This window comes from Ambystoma mexicanum, chromosome 2q (genome assembly GCF_040938575.1).
Source record: "Ambystoma mexicanum isolate Mex_15411 chromosome 2q, UKY_AmexF1_1, whole genome shotgun sequence".
NCBI lineage: Eukaryota > Metazoa > Chordata > Amphibia > Caudata > Ambystomatidae > Ambystoma > Ambystoma mexicanum.
Window position 1 is genome coordinate 701,963,899 of NC_090924.1, and position 25,536 is coordinate 701,989,434.

At 46.6% G+C, this 25,536-nt stretch overlaps 1 protein-coding gene across 7 annotated transcripts in view; it reads right to left on the bottom strand.

The window, feature by feature from the left end:
* The window catches only part of KMT2C (lysine methyltransferase 2C), a 2,745,351-nt gene that overhangs the window by 342,135 nt on the left and 2,377,680 nt on the right, over positions 1-25,536 (bottom strand). For 6 of the 7 annotated variants that reach the window (XM_069647923.1, XM_069647922.1, XM_069647921.1 and 3 more), the window contains one exon: positions 18,980-20,102. In XM_069647923.1, coding sequence (XP_069504024.1) covers positions 18,980-20,102 — 1,123 coding nt within the window. The remainder of the gene's footprint in view (positions 1-18,979; positions 20,103-25,536) is intronic. The other variant, XM_069647920.1, reaches the window with a different exon arrangement.

Genomic DNA, 25,536 nt, shown 5'->3' on the forward strand with positions numbered 1-25,536 from the left:
GCGATCTCGATCGAGAGCGCCCAGAGGACACCGAGTCGGACCGTTCTATTTGTGCCTCTTTCCGAGAAGTCGACGTCGTCGAGGTTCGGTTGGACTTAGTGTGTGTAGGGTGTGTAGCGCTTGCGTCGCCGGGGGTATTCCCCATAGCCGCCCTGCCGGACAACCTTCCGAGGTCGGGGACCTGCGCTCGGCAGTCTTTCGACGCCGTAATGCCCTCGCCGTCCGAAAGTACGGCGTCGCTGCCATCGCTGAAGGCGCCCTACGCTGCCATGGCCGCCTGCCTGGCGTGGTGGGCCCAACTCTTTGTCGAACGGTCCTTAAGTGTCTTAGGCTTAAACCTACTACACGCTCTGCAGTTCGCTTCGGGGTGGTCCCTCGGCAAGCAGAGATTGCACGTGGCGTGCCTGTCGACCCAAGGGTATTTGCGGTTGCACTTGGGGCAGAATTGTAAAGGGGTACCCTCCATACGCACCTTGAGGCAGCGGGCTGGTAAGTGTAGGAAATATATAAGGTGTACTTATATACCAAGAGTGAAGAGTATGTACCACCCCCCACTCTCCCTACTTGCAGGGCCGAGGCCAGCGGCCTACTAGGCCCGGGCCGAGGCCAGCGGCCTTCCGAGGCCCAGATCCGTCGTGCAGCAGCCGACGGTCGATGTCTTCTCCAGCCGTCGTCGAGGGTCGACGTTGGGGTGGGGAAGGATGTCAATAAATAATTTTAAACTTCTATAATTAGCAAAAGTATGGCTAAGGCCAGGGGACTCCGCAAGATGCTTCCGACCAGTATGGCGGAAAAAAACAATCTGAGGATCCCAGACGCGTGAGGGATCTTGGGTACAGTGGACGTCACACTAGGGATAGTATTACTGGCACGCCTGTGTCGACGCCCATTTTCGAGTTTCGAAAAACAAACTGTAATACTCCGCAGCTTCCACTAGATGTCGGCCTATGCACAGCATGTGATCTAAGCAGATTCCACAAGCCTCAGAAATATATATATGGGGGGGACACCCCGCAACTCCCCTATATATATGTGGTCAATTGTGCAAAAGGTCGATTCGGACCCTTGACATTCGGTCAATTAGGGCATTCGAACAATTGTGTTCCAAAAATGTGGGTAATACCAGCTGCCTACAACATAGGTGGTGTCGCTTTACACAGATTACTACTCCTTCCAGTAACAAATTAGACTATTACAAACTTTCTACAGAAGCTGCAATGGTACTATGCGTTTTCAAACAAATGAAAATGCTACTAATAGCTGAGGTGAGCATGGTCACCTGAGATTACAAGAGGTCCTCAAAACAGACTACGAAGAGCTCTTTGGAGGAAAACATTGTTTTCGAAGATCTTCAATTAACACCAGTGAAAGCTGAACCAATTTTTAAAACCTTAAGGCACAAACTGTGCCGTAAAACTCTTGGCAGCATAGGAAATGTCAACCTTTTGCAACATTTCCAATACAGAGAATTAACTGAAAATATGCGGCAGTCTGCAGACCTGACATACGCCAACATTTTTAAAAGTATTAAAGTTGGTGTACTATCTCAAAAAGCACACACTATATTAAAAACCAAGCACATCCATGCACTATATAGCCATAACTCATGTGCTACTAATGTCATGGAACAATTAGCAGACAAAAATGTCAATTGTATGTCCTTGATGCCAACTCTTGCAAGCTGTTCATAATTTAACGAAACAATGTTAAAAAAAAGAAATGCAACCAATCGTTCAAATTGCCTCCACAGACAAACTGGACGTACATGGTATGACACTACCCATGTGTAAACAAGACACAACAAGGCTGAACACCTTGGAAAACTATCTCTAACACAGCTGGTTTGGAGAAAATATTAAAATTATCTTTAAACTGTAGAGTAATGCTTAAACATAACCTTGACGTGGACCAAGGACTAGTTAATGGAGCACTTGGTACAGCTGCTGGCTTTCAAACATACCCACGTGACAACAACATTCAATTTGTCAATATTCTCTTTGACAAAATATCCAAGTTAAAAGGATAGGACGCTCAACTGCCCACTTCCTTCTTTTCAAAGACATGTATGTACGCAGAGAACAATATTCTCTAACTCTAGCATACGCAGTCACCATTCACAAATCACAAGGTCTTACCCTAGATAAAGCATTGATGGATATTGGTAGCACAGTCTTTAGAGAAGGCATGAGCTATGTAGCACTATCACACTTACGTACATTTGACAGACTATTTCTTATCAACTTTGATGCAAGTAAAGTAAATGCTGATATTTTTTGCATTCTAGAATACAATAGACTGCGTTCACTCTACACCCCCCATCTAAAAACCTATCCTGTTCTGCAAAAAGTAAAACGTTGTAAAAGAAAACTACTTCAGACTGAAACGATACAGGATCTCACAGCAATTCCTCCAAAGAAAGTAAAAGAAGGTAATACTTCATCAAGGACCACAACCAAAGAAGAATCTACTGCTTAAAGTAATTCAACTACCTCTTCAGAGAAGAAACGCACACTCCCAACAAATTACTTGAACACAGAACTGTCAGGTCCATTCAAATTTTCAAATACAACTGGTGTAAATTGCTACACAAATGTAGCAATACATATTCTATTCCAATTGCCACCAATTATTGACATTTACTTACACGGTACAGACCAATTGTGTTTGCAAATGTTAGTCCTTCATAGAAATGCAACAAACAATCCTGACAACATTTATAGTGTTCATGGAATAAGGCAGGCAGGCCTCCAGATAAGGTGGGTAGCAGGCCTTTTTACGCATGAAAATCTTGAAAATACGAGAGCTTTATTATTTTCCTGGGTACATTTACACACAGGTTTAGAGCAGAGGGCAGTGCAAAAGTCAGGTTACTTGATAGGAACTATGAGGCTTCTTTATTTTAAGATTGCATAATTTATTAGATGGAAAACTAAGTTGCAATTGGGAATTAATATTTTGTAACAAATTATGCTTTTTTTCCAGTGAAGGCAAACCAGTATTGCACAATTGTATTTTTCAGAGTTCTGGTGCTGTGTGCATAATCATGCGGAGGCAGATCATTTTTACACTGATAATTTAATGTACACTCTAATTATATAAGTGTGTAAAATGAGGACTATGCACAGTCTAGATTACATCCATTCAACCTTGCAGTCAATGGGGTACATTACTATAAATGGTCAGTGGCAGCAGAATCTTTGCTCAAGGGTGAGTGATTGTCAGTACAACAATCACAGGTGTTCTAGCCTCTCAAATCTTCAAGACTACAATTAAAACATCCAAAACCTGACTCTCGAGGAAGTGCAAGCGCCTTTCAAAAACAAACCAATGGAAGTTACATTTGTAATTGAAATAGAAACTCAGCCAAACCTGTCCCTGTGAGAATCCAGATAGGTATTTAACTTCATGTAATGCTTCATAAATGGTTTGTCATACATCTAGGTACTGTGATTATTATACCTGTCGATACTCAGTTAACCGACCTCTGAAGGATGTTAGCCAATAAGATAGCTCAGCCAGTTGAGCACTCATTGCTGCAATCTGTGCGTGATCTGTAGGTTGCAGGCTCGAATCCCGGCTGGTCCAACTCAGCCTTTCATCCTTTCGAGGTTGATAAAGGAGTACCGAGTTTGGTTTGGTGATAATTGTGATACATATGTTCTTTGTACAGCACTTGGCCAAAAGCGCTATATAAATAACCATTTGACCATTAGATTACATATAGAATTTAGCATGGAGTCCTTGCCTCTCTGCACTGTTGTATCATAACATTGGCATACTATTAGCTAGTAATAGCTCCAGGAAAATGAGGACTCATTAAACATCAAATGACAATTCTGCTATCGAACCTCAAAATACACAATACAATTCATGTTTGCTTTACCATGTAATTGGCTTGGTTTTTGTGATTTCAACATTTAAATATGCACAGGAGAGATCAAATGACCAGACCTTAGAGAAATAATGAATGGTGTATTCTGTCACAATGCAGAAAGCTGCCGTATGGTAATGATTTCCATACAGTTTTGTGCATGCGTCGGCTGGATGTTACATACATTTTACTAGGAGAAAAGTCATTTTTACTCTCTTAAAATCACATTTACTCTCAACGTTTAAAAACAGGGAGTAAAATACTCCCACCTCAAAATCTTATCTGGAGCACTGAAGGCAGGAATTGGACTACTGTGCTGAATGGTCAAATTCGCTATAAACTCACAAGAAGATCCACAAGAATTTCTAATGTACTTGCTACAAGTACTAGAAAACAAAAACACACCTATAAGTGAAATCTTACAGATTTCATACATGTGGAAACATACATGCACTCTTTGCAGGCATGTAGTACAAGAAGAAGAAAAACGCTTTGTGTATGTATCCATACCTAACTGTGAATCCATTCCATTTCAGCAACTTGTACAAAATGCAGACCATGGCAAATTATGTACTACCTGCAATTCTGATAATCGTTCCACCTTACAAATACAGACACATTGTAAATATAAATAATAGTAATGCTTTTACGTTATAATGCAGATGGTACCAAAAACAACTGCAAGCTGCCTGGATTCACATATGGTCAAGTATCACTTGGTAAGAAAAGCTTCAGGTCACTACTCTGCATATATAAAAAAAGAATTGTGGATGGTCTGAAAGTAATGATAGTACCATTACTCTAAAGCAGAGATTACCAGCAAATCTTGTAAACGCTTACTTAGTATTCTTAAAACTAAAATTGAATGACTAATGGGGTTATGAACATAAAAAAACTTGAACTTTAAAACTATGACCAGTTCGAATACGCCAACAGGTATCTAACTGACCCAAAAATCTGCAACAAGCCAACAGATAGATGAATACCACTAAAATGGAAAAAGAAATAAACACATAGAATACACCAACTGCTATCTAATTGCAACAATACTACCACCACTATCAAATGAAAAACCATACACCAATGTAATTCCTCCTATTGAAATCAATGAAAGAAATATATTGTACCACAACGTAGAAAGTTTTTTTTTTAATCCAGCATGGATTTCTTTACCACAGACCCAATGATTTAATCAACAAACACAGGAACTGAGCAAATTGCACAGTACACTGGTATGAACTATAGTAAGTACTAACTATGAGGGTCGACAAAATACAGAAATGTCTACTATGCAATGCAATACTCATTATAAACTACCAACACTAACATGTGATGTTAGTAGTATCACAGTGATTGAAAACAAATGTGTTCTCCAACTACCCATGTCATGTAAAAACTGCATACAACCACAAAAAGTCAAAGAGTAAGTATATAATGATTGGACTCACAAACACCACAGCATAACACCCATTCAAGTAAACACCTGACCATAAACCACAATCCAAAATGTTTGCTTCCATGGGTATCTTATGCTGTAGTGCTTGTTGCCAAACACCACATTCTTGACTGCATGGCCTGGCTAAAACTCTTTATATAGACTCAACAAAGGAAACAGTAAGCATATAATAATTAAACGCACAAACACTGCAACATAACACAGCCATGCAAATGAACACCTCACCAATAAATACAACCCAAAATGCCTAGAGTCTTCAATACCAACAATCTGAACACAATCCAACACACACATCATCTCACTATCCTATAAACACTATTACACTACCAATCAGTACTCACATTTTTTAAAACATATCCCCTAAGCAGCCCACATACCACAATCAAAATGTTTGGTAGCATTGTAGAGTTATGCTGCAGTGGTTGTGGCCAGGGCCTAGAGTCTTGGGTGCATGGCCTATGGCCAACGGCCTTCCACCATGCACCCAAGACTCTAGGCCCTGGCCACAACCACCGCAGCATAACACACCCATAGAAAAACACCTACCAAACAACCACAACCCAAAAACATAATACATCCACCTCAAAACTATGCAATTAAATGAACATTCTAAAAAATAATTACAACCAACGTACAAACTAAAATAGCCAGTAGCGCGCCCAGTGTCTAGTATGTCTGTGGACAACCGCGGACACCACAAACACATCACAGCCTTCTCCCACCTAAACAAATACAGCATTTGACCAATCTCTTACTTCCGCACCCTCTCCAAGCACTCATACACACCAACACACTCCCAAAAATTGGATTTATGCCCAGTTCCAGCGCATGTCGGTGCATTCAATATGGCGGTCGCATCAAAACAATTTGATGCACCTCCCGCCTCATCCCAGCCGATCAGAGAACACTTTGCGTGTCCGCGGACATGACGCAAGCCGATTATCCAATCGGTGTCCTGTCCGCAAAGCAAACAAGGAAGTGTGTCCACGGAGCGGACATAGATAACACTATTTTTTTAGATCTGCTTTTTGGTCGTTTAAAAAAAAAAAAAAAAACTACTGGACGCATTTTCACCAAATTTACAAAAGCATGCTTTCGGGAGCAAGCCGTCGCTCCTGCCGCAAATTTGGTGAAAATCCGTCCAGCAGTTTGGGCTGTAGGCGCAACAAATGTTTTCTCCATTCAGTCTATGGGGAAAAAACTTTTTGGGACCACACCCACCCCCCATATAACTTTGCCACCCCTGCACCAAACCTCACCAAAATTTGAAGATTCGACCAGGGGGAGCAAAGTTATAAGTTGCCCAAAAAGTGCTCTTACTATGGGTTTAGCAACTTAACCATAACTACATGGCCATAACATACATCCCCTTTACGTACGTCTTCCTCCACCGCTTTAGTGCACGTATTCTCCTCTCTTCTTATTACCTCCTCTGGGAGTTTGACACACACTCTTCTAATAGCCTCTGGTTTTAGGAATCCTTAATGCTCCGATATGGAACTATAGTGTGTGCTGTTTCTGTCTCCTTTGAGCCCGTTAAATCGAGGTATCTTTCTCTTCTTTATATAATCCCCCCAAAATCCAGTTACTCTATATGGCTCTTATTTACAACATAACAATTACAATCCCAATCCCAATCCCACCCCCCCCCAATATGTTTTTACCAACTGCGATGGTGTTCTTGCATCTGGCACTCAGCTCGACCCCCGGCGTCGACTCTCCAACAGTCTACCAGTTCGCCTTTCATCCACGGGGCACCTGCGGCGACCAGGCTCACCGCAGGAAACTCTGCGCTCTTCTGGCATGTGGCGGGAGCCGTCGAGCGCCTGGGAATCTAGGTCTGAGTTCTAGTCTGGGCTCTAGGTCGATTAGACCTGAACGATCCGCACTGCTACCAAATGTGCTCTAGCACCCTGAAGCATCTGTGTGCTAGATGGAATTACCAATACAATGTCTCAGACAAAAAAACCAGACAGACTCAAATGAAATGGTAAAATACTGCTTTAATCTCAAAGAAGTAAAGCAGGGCAAATAAGCACTCATCAAATCGATGCACGCAAGATCACAATGTTTGTTTTTTTAATGTACTGAGCTTATATAATGCTAGATGCGTCATCTATGACTTCATCCTATGCGGTAAACCGCAAAACCTATCGAGGAGTGGGATTGGATTAGGGGCTCAGCTCTACATCTAGAAAATACATGTGTTAATCCCTCATTGGCGGTCTCTTGTCTGAGACACACCCTGAGCTACTTCTATACACTTGGTGTAATATACTCGCCATAGCAGAGAATGTGGCAGCAGAATAATAATTTTCAACATTTTATGGAAAAGTGCATGGCAGGCTTTTCTGATTGGTTGGCAACCCACATCCAACCTTGGACATTTTGGCTCGCAAGCAGCACGTACATAGAAATGAATCCCAGGTGCTTGGAGATACATCAGCTCTCCCCTTGTTTTCCCAATTAGTCTACCCTCTCTAATAGGTAGGCCTCATGCAAGTGTCTTCTGTTTGACGGCTGGCCTCGCCAGCCTGCACTGTCTCGGGACATTCGAGGGAGTGTAATTACACCAATATCTTAGCTTCAGACTTAATGAATAGTCCTTGTTTGTGAGCTCCTAATCACTTGTTACAAGACCATGAATTTGTCAATTTCGGCAGTGCATTTAACACCATTTGATACAATTATGCTGGGTAAAGTTGCCCCTCTTGCCCTTTAGAGACTTGCTCAATCTAACCCATTTAAACTTCATGCCCTTTAAATTGTGCAATTTTTGACATCCATAAATGTTCTTGTTCCTCCTAATCGTTGGGAAATATGTCCTCGCACAAGGTCTGCTTCTTAGACTCCCTTTGTGCTTTTCCTCCATCCATCGAAATAGCATCCTTGGTTCAAAACCAAAGCACTCCTTTATTTTGCTAGGGAAAACAGCCTTTTCATCATCTTTTCAATTTAAGACCCTGGGTTCGTATTTTGAGGTAGTTGGGTTGACAAACTGTCGTCCATCCTTTTCTAATGGTCGCCCTAAAAGTTGAATATATCCTAAGCAAGCTTCTATGTATTCTTTCTACATTGCGTTTCAGCGCATTTAGGGAGTCATTTCATTCTTCTTTCTGTTTGCAAGTACTGCATCATGGAGTACGTGTTTCTCACAGTTCTTCAGTTACATTATCATTCTTAAGTATTTTCATATTGTTTCAGCATGGGTTCATATATCTTCCTTAGGACATCCTTTTGCAGTCAGACATTGGTTAACGTACATCCATGTTGCGCAACATTTTATCCATGGCTGCATTCCGGCAACTCGGTAAGGGACATCCTTCTTGGTAGCATTCTTCCACTGTTTCAACATGGTTGTCCAAGTACATATCTTCTTTCATATACTCAACGAGGTATAGGAATATTGCAGGGGTTGATACACAGGTTCCCAATTACGGCTCTTCGCCTGTCATTCCAAAAGGACGGGGGTGATGGGGCGGTGACTAGGGGAAATGCGTCCACCTGTTCCTCTACAAAGGTTATTGCTACAGCCCCCAGGAGCATTCCCACCGACACTACATTTATTTTAAGGTAAAATAAATACTGTTGTAATGATTCTCCTAGATACATAGGAACAGAAAAATATTTCTAATTTCAAGCTGATTTCTTTAAAAAAGTTGGGCAATGGTCATATTATTATTTAGGGTCCTGCAGGATAGGGCATGATCCTACAGCCATGGGCATTTTTGTGTTCTTTCTTTGCCTTGGCTCCAGATGCACTTTGCTGGGGAGTGCCGGGTCTAAGTAGATTAAGTGTGGGGTTGGATGCGGGTATTGCTCCCTTGCCCCCCTCTCATGTTGCCATCCTTGAAATCGGCTGCCGTCAATCAGCGTTTATTGATATTCACACCCTGGATTGGACTACTGTCCCTAAACGATTGTTCGCTGCTTGGAACAGTTGTCTTCCACTTACTGCCTCCTTGGATAAACCTGAACGCTATTATTCCTTTTCTAAGTCCTGGGCTGTTCCCTTTCCAGAATGTGTGAACTTATCCCCACTTCCTTAGCATGTTGGTGGTGCCCCCAGTCCTGAGCCTCTGAGACATGCCCCATTCCTGAACCGGTTGGCGCCGCCACAGCAAAAGCCAGCATCACTGTCCGTGTGAGTAGTGCCCGCTCTTGTGGGCCATTCACCCCTCTTGAAGCTGTGAACAGGGCCATTTCCGAGCATGTGAATGATCCCTGAACTCAGGAACTGTCAAATTTATGAGACTGTGCGTTACGGTTTAAGTTACTTACCTGTAAATATTGTTCTCCAGCATGGGTCTAGCATGGATTCACTTACACTTTAAAACTGTTTTCACCTCTAAACCAATATGGGTCCAAGTTTCGCATTAACAACCCAGTGATTCTGTGGATCCGTTGGCCCAGTTTCTGGCCTCCTCATCCACGGACTCACTGGCCCATCACAAAACTGCGGATGCGCGCTTTCGGGCATACCAGAAACACCATAACCACGAAACATGGTGTTACCGCCATCCCAAATTCCAGTGGCACGTTTTACAGCATACATCTCGTGGAAACACTGACTGCAAATAGTGTCATCGCCGGAACTGGAAGCTCGCCAGCTGCCATCTTGTAAACCAATCTACATAGAATCACCCACTTCCTGTTGAATCCGGCCTCGGTAACACCGCCATCATGTCAGCACCATCCAAGTCTTGCGTTCCTGTAGTTCGGCAGAGGAAAACACGTTTCACAGAACCCGAATTAACAGTGCTGACTGACACTGTAGTGGACAATGCTGGAGAGCTGTTCGCAACCGACCAAAGGCGCAGCACCCAAATGCGGAGGACAGTGATATGGGAGGAGGTTGCACAGAAGGCTCTGGCTTTGGTGTGGATGTCCTTACACTCCGCTGGCAAAGCATTATATCCAAAACTCTAGGGCTGCAGGAGCCAGGCCCTGAGGTTCAGCGACACTGAGTCGTGGTGTAGGATCACACCTCTATCTCTGGACAGAAGGTCTGGAAGTAGTGGCAGCTTGATGGACTGAACCAACGAAAGACGTAGCAGGTATGAATACCAGATTTGTCACAGCCACACTGAGTGTGTTGATCACGCGTAGCAGGAGTGCGAACAGAGGAAAAGCATATAGTAACAGTCCTCCCACGGGAACCCCCCCATGATCCTTGGCTGTGGGAACCTGCTGGCGAACTTCTGACAATTGGAATTCATCGCCATCGCAAAGAGATCGATCTGGGGTTGACCCCATTTTTGGAATAGAAAATCCACCTGGTCCTGGTAAAGCTCACACTCGTGGCAAGATCGTAGTTCCCTGATGACTGAATCTGCAATGGTGTTCTTGGTGCCCGCCATGTGAAAGGGGGTGAGAAACATGTTCCGATAAATGGCCCAGCGCCACAGATCTTGGGCCTCTCTGGAGAGGGCTGGGGGAGCACGTCCCACCCTGCTTCTGGATATAGAACATGATGGTGGTGTTGTCCATGAAGATCCTCACTACCTTGCCCCTCATCGATGGTAGGAAAGACTTGAGGGTCCAGAAGACTGCCTGAAGCTCCAGTGCGTGGATGTGAAGGGTATTTTCTCCTAGTAGCCAGATGCCTCTGGTGTGCATGAGCTCCCCAACATTCCAGGGAAGGATCTGTGGTGACAGTCTCCTGGTAAGTGGCCCCTTGCGTGAGGTGGGAGCATATGCCCCCACCAATGCATTGCTCGTCAGAACTCCTCATTGAGGGGAATCTTGTCCATACAGGACCCAGAGACTTGCAGCCATCTCGCATCCAGAAACTCCTGGAGGGGCATCATCTGCAGCAGGGGATGCAGTTGATGCAGGACGACATCATGCCTGACAGCGATTTGACGGCTTGCACAGTAGCCAACTGCGCCGACGATGGGTGCTGCACCTTCCCCAGGATGGCTACCACACTCTCCTCTGAGGGAGATGCAAGGCAAGTTACTGTGTTGAGCGGCTCCCCCAGGAACAGAGCGTTCAGCGATGGCTCCAAGCCAGGCTTGGATAATTTATGGAGAATCCCAGATCCGTCAGTAGACGCAGGGCCCTTGCCGTGTGCTGGCTCGCCAGAGCATGGGCACGGGATCGAACCAGCCAATCGTCCAGGTAAAGGTAGACGTGGATGCCCTCCAGACGAAGATGCGCCGCTACTGAAGCCAAACACTTTGTGAAGGCCCCTGGGGCTGTTTTCAGGCCGAAGGGAAGTGCCTTGCACTGATAGGGTCTTCCCCTGCCCAAGAGCATCCATCACCCATCTGTCGGTGGTGATGGTCTTCCAGCTCCCCTCCCACCGTGGTGCAGGAGTGGGCCCTCCCACCCCCAGACCCCGCTCAAGTCCATGGACGGTTCAGGCCTGCTTAGGTGCAGTGGCCCTGCGCTGTGGGCAGCGCCGGCTCTGTCATCTGCTGCCGTAAGCCTGCGAGCGGCCTCTGTATGCCTCCGGCATCGTGGAGTGGGAAGGAGTAGGAAGGCTGTCGATAAAAGGTGTTGTAGCTCTTGGAGGACCTGCTAGGGTTTCCTCTTGAGGAACGAAAGCATGACCAATGTTGCTTCAGGGTGCCTAGTGAACGCTGTGTGTCAGTCTTGATGAGTTGAGAATTGTCGATCGCCTTGCCAAACAGGTTCTCCCCATCAAAGGGCATGTCCAATTAGTTAGGGGGTGCTCCTGCACCTACTTGCACATTCAGAGGCCGAGGGGCAGCAAAACAAAGTTGGTCCAGCTACACTGTGCATGTGCAAGATTCAGGAAGCTCTCCCCGATTTCTCTTGAGTGTTCACGCAACCCGAAGGGACATTGTGACAGGCCGTGTGAGGAACACAGCGTCTGGAGTCCAGAACGGGGCTGCCGGTAAGAAAACAAGTGCGTGTGTGTCTGTCTGTCTATGCGCATGCATGCATGTACGCATGGGTTTGTGTCTTAAAGTGAAGGTGTGAATGAGATGGAATGCATGTTTGAGAGTACACGAGTGAATGAGAGCATGTATGTTGTATGAATGTGAGCCGGGTGGGAAGCAGGCATTTGACAGTGGAGTTTACATAGCTGCAGCCAGCAAGGACAGGATTTCTTACTGTGACATGGCATTTGTACTGCCATTTTGGGCAAAGCCAATTTGAGGGTTCTTAGGTCACCATTCTGGCCTACATTGGTGCACACCATATGGCCATGGTTTCTTACAATGGCATGACATTTTTAACTGACATTATGGGCAAATCCAACAAGAGGATGTTCTTACTTGCGGTTACGAACATATATTTGCAGAGCCAGCATTTACATATTTTCTTCTAGTATCATTACTAGTGCTAAATTGGTTTTGAAAATGAACCCCAGGAGTTTATTTTGGAAGGCCAACCTAATATGGTGAAAAAGAAGACACTGAATTCTAGCCAAACACAATCAAGGTAGGCAGGGAGAGGATGTAGGAGTAAGAGACAGACACAAGGGTGGTGTGTTGATTGCCATAGACTTTTATTAACAACAACAAAAAACACATTTTTCCGAAGAAATCCTAGCTATCTCTATCTCGAAGAGGGGTAACCATGCCTCAACAAAAGTAGTTAATGAAACTGTCAGAATGTCTAAAGTAAAGTTCAACGTCCTGTTTCCAAATCCTAACGGTCCATCACAAACCAAACTTAATATAAGGCGAAAAGGGTAATGGTTTCTGGGATGGTCACCCACAGCCCTACTTTGTAGCTCTCCATCAAACTTCGAACAAAAAAAAAAATAGAATGCCCCAAAGTTAAAAGGGTTGTTTGCCCTCCACTTCTCTTCAGGGTTCACATAAATGTCTCTTCTCTTGATTGAGAAGAAACTGGCCCCAAACCTTGTTGAGCCAAGCTGGCTCTCGGTGCAGTGATAGCCTGGATGTCTTTCTCAAGTTGTGTCGAGAGTCCCAGATCCTTGTGAGCAGACCCGGTTTCCACATACTGCGATTGTTAGGGAGAATTCTCATTCAATGGCTAATTTTCCTTACCTAGTGAGTCCCCAAGCAGCTTTGCTGGATTTCTGGAGTTATTTTTTCCACTTGGTAAGGGTGTGAGCTTTTTCCCCACTCTTACCCATGTTTTGCCATGTGTATTTCATCTGTTTTTGCGATTGTGGACTCTGGAGTACACCACTTCAGTAGCCCCCTTCTTTTGTGTGTTACACAGCACCTTCAGTGCAGTAACACAGGGTTGTCTTTTAGACTTCCCACCGACTCCGTTTCTGGGGCGGACTACTGTCCCCCAGAAAAGGGTAAAGTTGCCATTAACTTTACCTAGTCACTTAACCACAGATCCAGTACACCCCATCTTACATGGAGTACTCCTTAGCCCTTTTTTATCTGTACCTCCTAAAGCCTTGTTTTGCTCTTTAAACATTTAGATTTGGCTGGTGGCAGTGGTATCTACCCTAACTTTTCTACCGCGTTTATACTATATAAATGTGGTACTGTTTTAGGCTATTATATTAGCCTCGAACATAAACCCGCTTGACCAAATACTCGTTCTTTTGGCTCCGGTCGGGTTTAGTCACCATTTCTTTTTGTTAAAGTCCTTCTTGTGTTTTACTTTGCGCGGCTAACCAAGTTTGCCTCCTTTGTTCACTGTCTTTTGGCGGCCTACTGCCAAAAAGCCCTCCTCTAGGCGCCTGGGTGTCTAGGTGGGCTGAATGTGAGGGAGGTGTGCAGTCATCCCCTGCACAGGGTATCCTAGGAAACCCAAGTCGCACTTTGCCATGATTGGCTGAGGTGGTTGTCCGGGCCAATCATGTAAATGTACTTATATTTTTTACCTGAAACTTTCAGTCAGTGTTTGCTTGAGTCACAGTAATTGTGGTGCCTTCGTGTAATATCTGCTACTGCTCATATACTCTTGAGATAAGCCTGGCTGCTCCGCTACTGCTACCACTTTAGTACTACATGCTTGTATCAAAGGTGAACTTGTATTACCACGTGTAGTCTTAAATGTGTGTAGTGGTCCCATTCTGCCCAACAGCGATGAAGAAGAAAATGAGTCAAATCTTCCTCCCACGGGCCACGGGTCCCAGACCGTGTTCTCAGTACCCCCTTGGTTCACTCTCCTGCCAATAAGGGTACTCAACGTTTTTGCTCTCCCATTTCTCTTTATCTGACTTCATTTTGACCCACATCTGTGGTTTACTTTCCTACCAAGGTCTATGCATACCACTCAGACATTCAAAGTTTGTATTCCTCTTTACTGCTCTTAAGGATATATTTCCCCAGTATGTGCCCCAGACTCCCTTCCAATCTTGTTACTGTGTCTCAGTGAAGAGTTATTCAATCCTTTTCTTAGGGCCTCATGCACGCCTGGGTGTTCTCAACCCTGGGCTTAACCACCCTAATACATGCAGGACCTTGCCCGGTCTTCCGCGGGTCTCTTCAGCAGTTCAGCGCTGTTTTCTCTGCACACAAGCACCCTCGATCACAGGTGAGTAACTCCTCCTTTCTGGTGTGCTTCCTGCTTCAGGGGTCTTTCGTGGGTCTGCTTCTCTGCTCTGCCCTTCTGCGCGTAGCCTGCCGAACTCTCGGCCCGGGCTGAGATGAAGATGCCATTGTTCTCTTCCCTCTCTTGTTTTGAATGACAGCTGGCCAATTAGATCATTTGAGAGACTAGATCGGGTACGTTTGTTCGCCTAAATAATCCTCATTGCTCTAGGCCTCCCTCTTCCTCGTCCCAGTGTCCCGTACTTGGGATAGACAAAAATACATGGGGGACTAGGTAGTGTGGTAAGGGACGTTTTACAACCAAAGGGGTACCGCATTCTCCCGGAATCGTCACTACTCTCAATGGGGTCCTACCCTCCCCACAAGATCCTCCGAGTACCACCCCCGGTGGGACCTTCGGGTAGCAGCCTCACCTTCCTGGCTTCATGGGAAAGAACCCCCCAGCAAAAGCAGTGAAGATGCCTCAGCATTCGTCACAGTAGGTAGCAGGGCTTAAACTCACAAGGGGTGCAATAGTGGTCTAGCGCTACAATGAGTCTGCAGAGAGCAACACAATAAGGCCAGTTAGACGGGCAAGTACAAAAATATGCAATGATTTGTTAGGCCATTGAAATACACACACTAAGCAAACGAAAACTCTAGTCACATTTTTTTCACATGCTTACTATAAAATGCATATATACATTTACCCTTATGAGAAGATAGAAATAGCATATGATCATATGATTCAAAACCATTGTAAAGCAAGTAAGTAGTCAGATGCATAAAATACAGTAGGAACACTTTAGAGTAACACTAAAACAGTTCCCCAACACTTAGAAAGTCCAGACCTAAGATGGTTTAGGGCCTTTTCCAAAATTACACATTTGATAAAGGTTTCCTATGTAATTGGAGGATGCAGTGGTGGCAACTCAAAGTTCCAAAAAGATGAGGAAAATTCAGAGAAGTAACTCTTTCAATCCCACTACGCTAAAGCCTAGGAGAGGATCCTTTACCAGTTCACCACCGATCTCATTCAGAAAATCAAGATATAGTGACAGGACTTTGCGCCCATGTAACGCAATGGAGGACAGAGAGGGAAAGGAAACAGGAAGGTCAACTTACTCACTGACTCAGATTTCTCCAGAGACCACTGCTGAGGTTCCTGATTCCATTGGTGACACAATCTTTTGTCCTTGGTTTGGTTGAGAGAGGCCTAGGGTTTGCACGTGCAGAGTTCACTTTCGGACACTGGATTTAGTTTCGGTCGTTCACAATGTTTGAATAGCTGTGCCAGGCACCTTCCAGTGGAACACCGATTTGAGAAAAAGTTGGTCCTCTACAGAGCAGAAGACGCCAGGACACCTTCCGGGAGCAAAGATGATGTACTGCAACGGGAGTCACCACGATCAGGTGGTAACAGGTGATCTTAACCGGACTAACAAAAGAGCATGTTCTGAACGACCTGCACCGACGCAAGCAGGCATCTTGAAGTACACACTGAAGATCCTCCAACTTCCAAGGATGCACTCGGAGCAGCGACAGATGGAGCGAGGTAGCCCAGTAGAGAGCTGATCAGTCCACTGGTTGGCACAGGGACACTTCCGAACGCACAGATCCTCAAGGAGAGGTCAAGACTGGTTGTTCCCACAAATCCAGGGTCAAAGCAATGTCAAAGGTCTTTTTGAGTTTTGAGATCAGGCAGAGAAGGACTTCACCGGGACGTCAATGGAGTTGGTGCTGGTCAGCTGTAGGAGCCGTCCTCGGGTCATCAGAGGGGGGGAACTTCTTTGTAGGAGTCGTGGCTCCAATGATGATCCCTCGAATGGCTTGCTGCAGGAGAAGTCCTCTTATCCAAGATCTAGACTGTAAGCCCGCCCAGGTCCACCAATGGTAAAAATCTGCACCATTCAAAATAGCAGTGCCTTTACAATCCCTGATAGCCACTGGCCAAAACATCTGCCCAGCACAGACATTCAGGCACCTGGATGCAGACTGGGATCTGGGCTCACACACAAACTGCCACTTTTGTCAGGAAAAGCAGCAGCTTTCCCCGGGTAAGGGCTTCCCACATATGGAAATTCCAGATCCGAGAGGGCAGGAAGAATGGCAATGAATATGGGCAAACGTCAGTCCTAAAGATCTCGTGGCACGGCCATCTTAGCGCGCTAGCCACTCTTAGTAGCCATATGCAGTAAATACAAAGATGCACTAGTAAAAAGTTCAAAACACAAAAGAAAAACATCCACTGGCACCAGCACACCCTGGACAAATGGTAAATGTAACAAAAAAAAAGCCACAAAAGAACAAGCTATAGGGATACAAAGTTTCCTAACCACATTTCATTATAGGGTGATGTGTGCAGTTGTAAAAATACAAGAAAACCACAAAGAGACATAGGCTCTCAATAGTGATAGTCTTATGAACTGATCAGTTGCCCCCTATGAATGAGCAAAAGGGCAAAGGAAATAAAGCAGAAGGCTTTTCGTGCCTCCAAAATTCAAGTCAGGAGTCAAAGCAAGGGGTGCCCCCATAGAAGTCTATGGGAGTAGAGCAAGAAAAGGAAAATCTTTCCGAACTAGCATTATGGGAAAAGCAAACATGAGTATGTTCTTATGGGGGAATACTGGCATATATTGAAGCAGCCAGCATGCACATGTGTGGGCAAAGGCATCATGAAAATCCTATGGTGTCTTGGCATCTAATGTATTTTTTCATGTCTTAGACCACAAAGTCAATTGAAAACTGTGTGGCTTTTTACCCAATCTTTCGCAGAAACTGTACTGTAAAATGCACCATTTTCCAAAAAAATCCTGGGGGATGGGAGGGAATACCCTAAATCTTCCTTGGTTGGTTGAGGGTCCTAGTTATGCTCCGTATCCCTGCATATTCATGGCAAATGTTTAGGCCCCCACACAAACAAAAAAATTCACCAGCGCCATGCTGTAACTGTGTGTGGTGTATGATAGCTTTCATTTCTGCTAATATAAACGTAAAGGCAGTGATCGAAGTGTACGAAAAGAAGTAGTGGAACTATGTTCCCTACTGGCCTGCACCGCTCACCACAGACCTCATCGCCGCACCCCCTCCCATGCACAATAAAAACCACAAAACACATGTGCCTGCTCTTTAAGGAAACGTCCTGTGCAGCACACTGAAAGTGCAAGTTTGAACTTCTTCCTACACTTATTTTAAAACGAAACCGTTCCGAAATGGTTTCTTTTTATAATAAAAGAAAAGAAACGGTAAAACGTAATTATAAGAAGTAGAGGAGCACCGCTCCTGCTCACTTCGACCACTGCGGAAAGGGAGTTTTTACTTGGTGCATGTATCCTCCAGGCAGAAATAGTGTGCAATAGGCAGGGACCCTGCGTCGGGAATCTTTTTCCATAGTGTGAGGATGCCTCTTAAAACTAGTATGGGCACCACAACTCGGCAAATGGCTTTCCAGGGTTTGGAACTTTGTCGCACTCTAATGGATAACATATACTATACAGGAGAATCAATCGAAATTCTCACAAGACTGGGCTGAGGTGCTTAACTTTTTACAAAGTGACTATAATATTAGATACTACCCTCAAATCTTGGTATTCAGTGATGAATATTTAAATACGTACCATGCAAGGGGGTTAAAGATGGGGGCGGGCACGTGGCTGGGTTGGGAAAGGGGAGGGCAGGAAGGGGCTATGCTGATGTTTGTTATATACAAAATAGCAATAAAAAAAACTTGAAACGTGTTGCTTTGCAATTTTACATCTTTTTTTGCTTTGCTGACAAGGCCAAGCTTTACAAAAACAAACCTACCCTCTACATTCGCAAAGTGTTCTTGAACTATAGACTATGCCAGTGCTCGTTCATACTAAGCTATCACCACAATTATCCATAAAACATGCTAAATATTCAGCCATGAGATAGTGAAAAACAACAATTCCAAGTCAGACTAGCTCTGGGGAACAAACAACTGCCTACTGCTTGGAATAAACAGATAGGTCGATGACCAGATTAGCTGCACTTTCAGCAACAATGTTAGCACTACATGTTTTGCATTGAGTTTTCTTAACATTAACAATTCCATGTAGTGTATACTAAGAGCAATGCAATCGCTACAATGTATGGAAGAATGTCTCAACTGTAAAATGTCTTTTGGAGCAATTGCTTGAATCATTTAAGATACAGTGTATGTTTTTGAGCTCAAGCAAAAAATCTTACCTTTGGGTGTTGTGTCGGAAAGTACTAGATCTTCATGACCATGCTCAACAACTCTGATGACAAACCATGGAACTCCATCCTTCTCCTCAATGGAACACAAGTATCGGCAGCGCTTGTTTGCATAGCGCATGCTCCAGTACAATCGACTGGCTTCATAGCCAACTGGAAAGAGTGCAGTTGAGGAGTGAAAAGCTTGCATCTGCTGTGGTAATAGCTGACCTATAGTGTGGAAGATCAAACTGCCGACGCGAAAAGTATGGTCCCGTTCTCCACGCTGTACTATACTGGCAATCTGTCGCACCTCGTCTCGCTGAACATAAACACGCCGAAAGACTGCAAAATAATTAAGTTCTTGTTCGTGAGCTCCCTTTGGCTTGTGCGTGGGGCAAAGCATTGTTTTATCTTTAAAAAACATGCATTGTGCTTTATTTGCACAGGTAAAGTGATAAATATTGGTACACTTAAACCTGTGGCAGCCACTAGTGGCACCCATTTTGTGACAGAATACACATTTCATTTGCAATCCTCTGCGCAATGCCAGTTCTACGTTGATTAAGGCACCTGCCTGTGTCTCATAGACCTCAGTAGACCATAAAGCACAGTTCAGGTGGACCCAAACGTCAAGATCAAGGTTAAGGAGTCTTGCAGGTCCGTTTGTTTGCCCATCACCTTCTGTATGACAGAAGCAACACTTCCTATAGTCTTTCGGTAGTGGATCACGTCTCATGGATGTGCCAAGTTCCTTGATTAATTCTTCTATTTCCCCTTCACACTGGGTTTTAAAAATTCCCTTAGGGATCACAATCTGAATGTTCCACCTTTTCCACTTCATTCCTTTCCATTTCTTGCTTGGTGGCCGTGAATCATCGAAACTACAGTGGACTGCTTTCATTCTTGGCTTTAGCTTTACCGTTACCTTTAGTTCATCAGGCTTAGCTTCTACTTTGGCTGTTTCAAACCCAGCAGGAGGAAAGTTGATCGGTGGTGATGCAGATGGAGAGACCTTTTCATGCAGCCGAGGGAGACAATGCACATCCAAAGTAGAAATGTTGGTGCTGTACTGGTGGAATGCTGCTTTTGGTGGAGTCTCATTTAAGGCGGGCTGTGTTAAGGAAGACATTTCCTGAGAATAGTAAAACATGAATACATATTTTTGAAGACATTTACATACACTTTTTTCTAGAAAATATTTTGCAGCTGGCAATAACATTTCTGAATATTAACATTCCATGCTTCATATAGAAATCAATGACAGTTTATACAATTCAAAATCATTACTTTATATCACGCAATCCATTGGTCACAGTGTTTAAGGCTGACAGTTTTCACAAAAACAAAATGTTATTTGTAATGTTAATATTTTATGTTTTAAAGCAAACATTTTCAATCTATATTATTTTCTACATTTTAGGAAGCAATTCTATTGCTGTGGTTTTCCTCAATTTTGTGAGCAGCATTCAAGCCCTTAAGCAGGAATTGAGATCAGAGAAGAGGAAGGGCAGTCTGCCGGTACATGTCCGCTGTAAAGGGGCAAAGTAAAACATTCATTTTCTATGCATGTGACTCGGCTCTCAAAGGCCATTTGCATGGCTCGCCTCTCTGCTATAGCCTCAGTTTAATTTATAGAACAGATTGGAGAATGGAGTCATAGGGATTATGTGACTACAAGAAGCTTAACGTGAAAAGCAGCAAAAGTGTGAATGACTTATTCCTTTAACACTGCTTAAAAAATGGAAGTAGTGTCCCTGTTTCTCAAGATGACTTCAGAAGATCCTGGTAATTTGGACAGCTATCGGCCCATATTAAATATTTGGAACTCCTGTTCTCCAGTATGGGTCTGGCACGGATTCACATGCTCATAAATATTCCCTGTTATCAGGCTGGGAATCCTCGGTAAAAAGAAAAGCAGTTTCGCTTAAAATTGCATTTCTTCTCTAAACCAATCACTGTCATTTGGGTCATTCTGTCTCCCCATCCAATGACAGTCGTCTCCGTAAGCTCCACCCCTGGTGGCTATCTTCAGATTTGGTATAAGGACCAAGTTACTTACCTGTAACTGTTGTTCTCCAGCATGGGTCTGGCATGGATTCACATGCTCATGAATATTCCCTGTCGTCAGGCTGGGAATCCCCAATAAAGGAAAAATCATTTTCGTTCCTCAACTGTCTTTCTACTAGTAACCAATCACTGGTCTCTTGGTCATACTGCCCCCAGCCAATGACTGCCCTCTACCTAAGCCCCTCCTCAGGCAGCCATCTTCAGATTTGGTAGCACGTAAAGTGGCAGTAGGACCCAGAGAAGAGCCGCAGAGGGGTAGGCGGGAGGGTTTGCATGTCAATCCATGCCAGACCCATGCTGGAGAACAACAGTTACAGGTAAGTAACTTGTTCCTTCTCCAGCATGGGGTCTGGCATGGATTCACATTCTCATGAATAAAGAATACATAGCAGTACACACACATGCACAACCACGGGAGGTGGCAAGGCTCAACATTAAGCATCTCAACATTAAGCATCGTTTACCTCCGCACCAAGCTCACCTTCAAGCGAATAGGTTGCGCAGCACTGCTTGGCCGACTCTGGACTCCTCCCTGGAATCTCTGTCGATGCAGTAGAACTTCGTGAAGGTGTGCGTCGACCTCCACGTAGCAGCCCTGCAGATGTCCAACAGGGGCACACCAGACAAGAACACCGTAGTAGCAGCGATCGCTCTGGTCGAATGGGCTCTCGGACGGCCGGGCAACAGTCGGTTTGCCAACCGATGACAGTGCATGATGCAGCCGGAGAGCCATCTGGAAATGGAAGCCTTCGAGAGAGCCTTTCCTTGGTTCACAGGGCCAAACTTCACAAACAGCTGTGATGTCTTCCGGAAACTATTTGTGCGGTCCACGTAGAACTTCAGCGCTCTAGCCACATCCAGCGAGTGCAAAGTCCTCTCAGCTGGCGACAAAGGCGACAGGAAGAAAACAGGTAACACCAAGGGCTCATGAGATGGAAGTAAGACGGCACCTTGGGCATGAAGGAGGGGTGCATCCTCAGCACTACCCTTGTCTTGTGGAATGTCAGATATGGAGGCTTACAGGAGAGGGCCTGGATCTCTCCCACTCGTCGTGCAGAGGTGATGGCCACAAAAACTGCTGTATTCCACAATAGGAACTTCAGCGGTGCCGAATGCAAGGGCTCGCATGGCAGACCCATGAGCCTGGTCAGCACCACATTGAGCTCCCACACCGGGGCCGGAGCCTTCACTGGCGGGAAGGAGCGGAACAGTCCCTTCATGAACTCCTTCACCAGGCGATGAGACCACAGCGACGACCGCCCCGGAGTTCTGGTGTAGCAGGAGATAGCCGCCAGATGGAGGCATGCTCCAGCCCCGCCTTGGCCAGCGACAAGTACGGCAGCACTTGAGGGGCCGTAATCCGTAGAGGGTTGATCTTCTGTGCACGGCACCAGACAGAGAACCTCTTCCACTTATGTCCATAGCACTTAAGAGTCGAGGACGCCGTGGTCTTTACAAGCACCTCCTTGCAGTCCGCCGGGATATCGTAGCCTCCGAACTCTAGTGCTGTAGGAGCCAGGCCTGCAGGTTCAGCGATCCCACGTCGTGATGTAGGATGGCGCCTCCTTCCCTGGTGAGAAGATCCGGGTCTGTTGGCAGTTTGAGGGGGTGGGAAGGTGTGGGGGGTGGGCAACGCTGACATGTCCAGAAGGTCCGGGAACCAGATCTGCCTCGGCCACGCGGGTGCGACAACGATCATCCTGCACCGGGACTGTCTGAGTTGACTGATGAGTCGCTGAAGCAACGGCGGGAACGCATACAGGAACAGGCCGTCCCAGGGGAAGGAGAATGCATCAGCCGTGCTCCCTAGATGGGGAAACCTGCTGGCGAACCTTCGGTACTTGGTGTTTGTCGCCGTCGCAAACAGATCGATCTGGGGATTGCCCCACCGTCGGAATAGGAGATCCACTTGATCCTGCTGAAGCTCCCGCTCGTGGCAAGAGCGCAGCTCCCTGCTGAATGAGTCCACGACGGTGTTCTTTATTCCTGCCAGATGAAAAGGTACCAGGAACTTCCCCTGGGCGACGGCCCAGCGCCACTGATCCTGCGCTTCCTTGGAAAGGGCTGGGGATCTGGTGCCCCCGTTTCCGGATGTAGAACATTGTGGTGGTGTTGTCGGTGAAGATCTGTACCACTTTGCCCTTGAGGGACGGAAGGAAAGACCAGAGGGCCCAGAACACGGCCCGGAGTTCCAGGACGTTGATGTGTAGGGACCTCTCCTCCGGGAGCCAAAGGCCTCTTGCGTGGAGATCTCCGGTGTGCGCTCCCCATCCTTCCAGGGAAGCGTCCGTCATCACCGTTTCCTGATGCGCTGGGGTCTGGAAGTCCATGCCCGCCGCGAGATGCGCGCAGTGCCCCACCACCGGATCGCTTGCCGGAAAGTCTCATTGAGGTAGATCTCGTCTTCAAAGCTTCCCGCCGCTTGCATCCAACGGGCGTCGAGGAGCTCCTGCAATGGCCGCATCCGCAACCTGCACAGACGCACAAGGTAGATGCACGATGACATCATGCCGAGCTGGGACTTGATGGATCTCACCCTGGCCACTTCCATGGTCAAAAGCCGTTGTACCTTGCCCAGGATGGCCTTCGTCCTCTCCTCCGACGGTGAAGCCAACCGCTCCACTGTGTCGATTCTGGCTCCCAGGAACAGGGCGTTCTGTGATGGTACCAAGTGAGACTTCGCAAAGTTGATTGAGAATCCCAGTTCGGTGAGCAGGCGGACGGTCTTCGCTGTGTGGTCGACGGCGAGTTCCCTTGACTTTGCTCAGAAGAGCCAATCGTCCAGGTAGGGGTATATGTGGATCCCCTGCAGGCACAACCACACCACCACTGGTGCTAGGCTCTTGGTAAAAACCCTTGGAGCCGACTTTAACCTGAAGGGCAAGGCCTTGAACTGGTAGTGCTGCCCCTGTACCACAAATCATAGGAACTTTCGATGTCCTTTGTGTATGGGGATGTGGAAGTAGGCATCCTCCAAGTCCAGCGACGACAGGAAGTCGCCTGCATCCAGCTGTCCCAGCACGTGCTGAAGGTTAACCATCCAGAACTTCTGGGATTTGATGTATTTGTTGGGGCGGCGAAGGCCTAGGATGGGTCGCCAGCAGCCAGTCTTCTTTCGGACGAGGAAGTACCGCGAGTATACTCCGGAGCCTCTTTGGGACGAGTTCCATCGTGCCCCTTTTCAGCATGACTCGTACCTCTAGAAGCAGCTGTGGAACGTGGTTTTCTTTCCTGGCCACAGGTGGGAAACGGGGGCACTTCCTTTGGAACTCCAGAGTGTGCCCGTGGGCCAGGGCACCCAACGGTTGGTGGAGATGGACTCCCACACGCCGACGAAGTTCGCCAGCCGGCCACCCACCGGGGTGCTCAGGTGGGGGGGCCCGACGTCACGGCCGGTTCAGTCCTGTTTCGCGGAGACGTTGCCACCCAGGGCTCCTTGGCAACGACGACGGAATCCACAGGCCTTGCTGCGGCCTCTGTATGCTTCTTGTGACGAGGAATAGGCTGCTTGGTGGTACGAGGAACTGCCACCGAATCCTTTGGAGGCACCTTCAGATTTGCCTCCGGAGGTCCGAAAGGACGGCCGTCGCTGATGAAAAATGCCCAAGGCACGGGCCGTCTCGGTGTCCGCCTTGATGGCCTGCAGTGACTTGTACACTGCTTTGCCGAACAGGTTGTTTCCGTCGAAGGGCATGTCCAGTACCCTGGTCTGCACGTCCTGACGGAAGTTGGTGGCCCTGAGCCAACGCGCAGGCAAACGCCGTTGCTCATCTGACGAAATCCGGTATCAGCGATATCCGTAGCTACCGTGTTGACGTGATCCGAAGCCCCCTCACCCTCTTGCAGGATTTTCAGGGCTTCCGCCCTCTTGACGTCCGGGAGGAAGTCCAAGTTAGGAGCGATCTTGAACTACATCTGCCTATCATAGCGGGCTACGATCGCGAGGGCGTTGGCCACCTTGATGGACGTCGCTGCCGATGAGATGACCCAACGTCCCATGGCATGAAGCTTCTTCCCCTCGCCGTCCGGCGGGGAAGTGGAAGATGACACCGTCGCCCCTGCCGCTTTCTTTTTGGCTGCCGCCGAGACCACTGAATCAGGAGTCGGTTGTGCCCTGAGGCACATAGGAGCAGAGTCCGCGACCCAGTACTTCTTCTCGTACCCGTCTCTCCTCGCATGGGCCGTGGACGGGTTCTTCAAAAGGGACAGCCCTTCGTCACATATGTCGTCCAACGGCTGGAAAGAGTACGGTTTTCCTCTTGGCTTCCCGTCGTTGGTAAAGAAATCCCGCTTTCTTCTGCTCCTCGGGGCAGAGATGGAAGAGCTCCGAGGCCCTGGCGATCATGGCGTGAAAGGAGCCAATTTCGTCGGCAGGGGACACCCGGGCGGGTGGTGACGGGAGATCCATTCCATAGTTGCCACTGTCAACCGTCCCCGCATTCTCCGTCTCGTCCCTCGGCGGAGGGGATGGAGGTGAAGGATGGAAGGGAGGGGGAGGA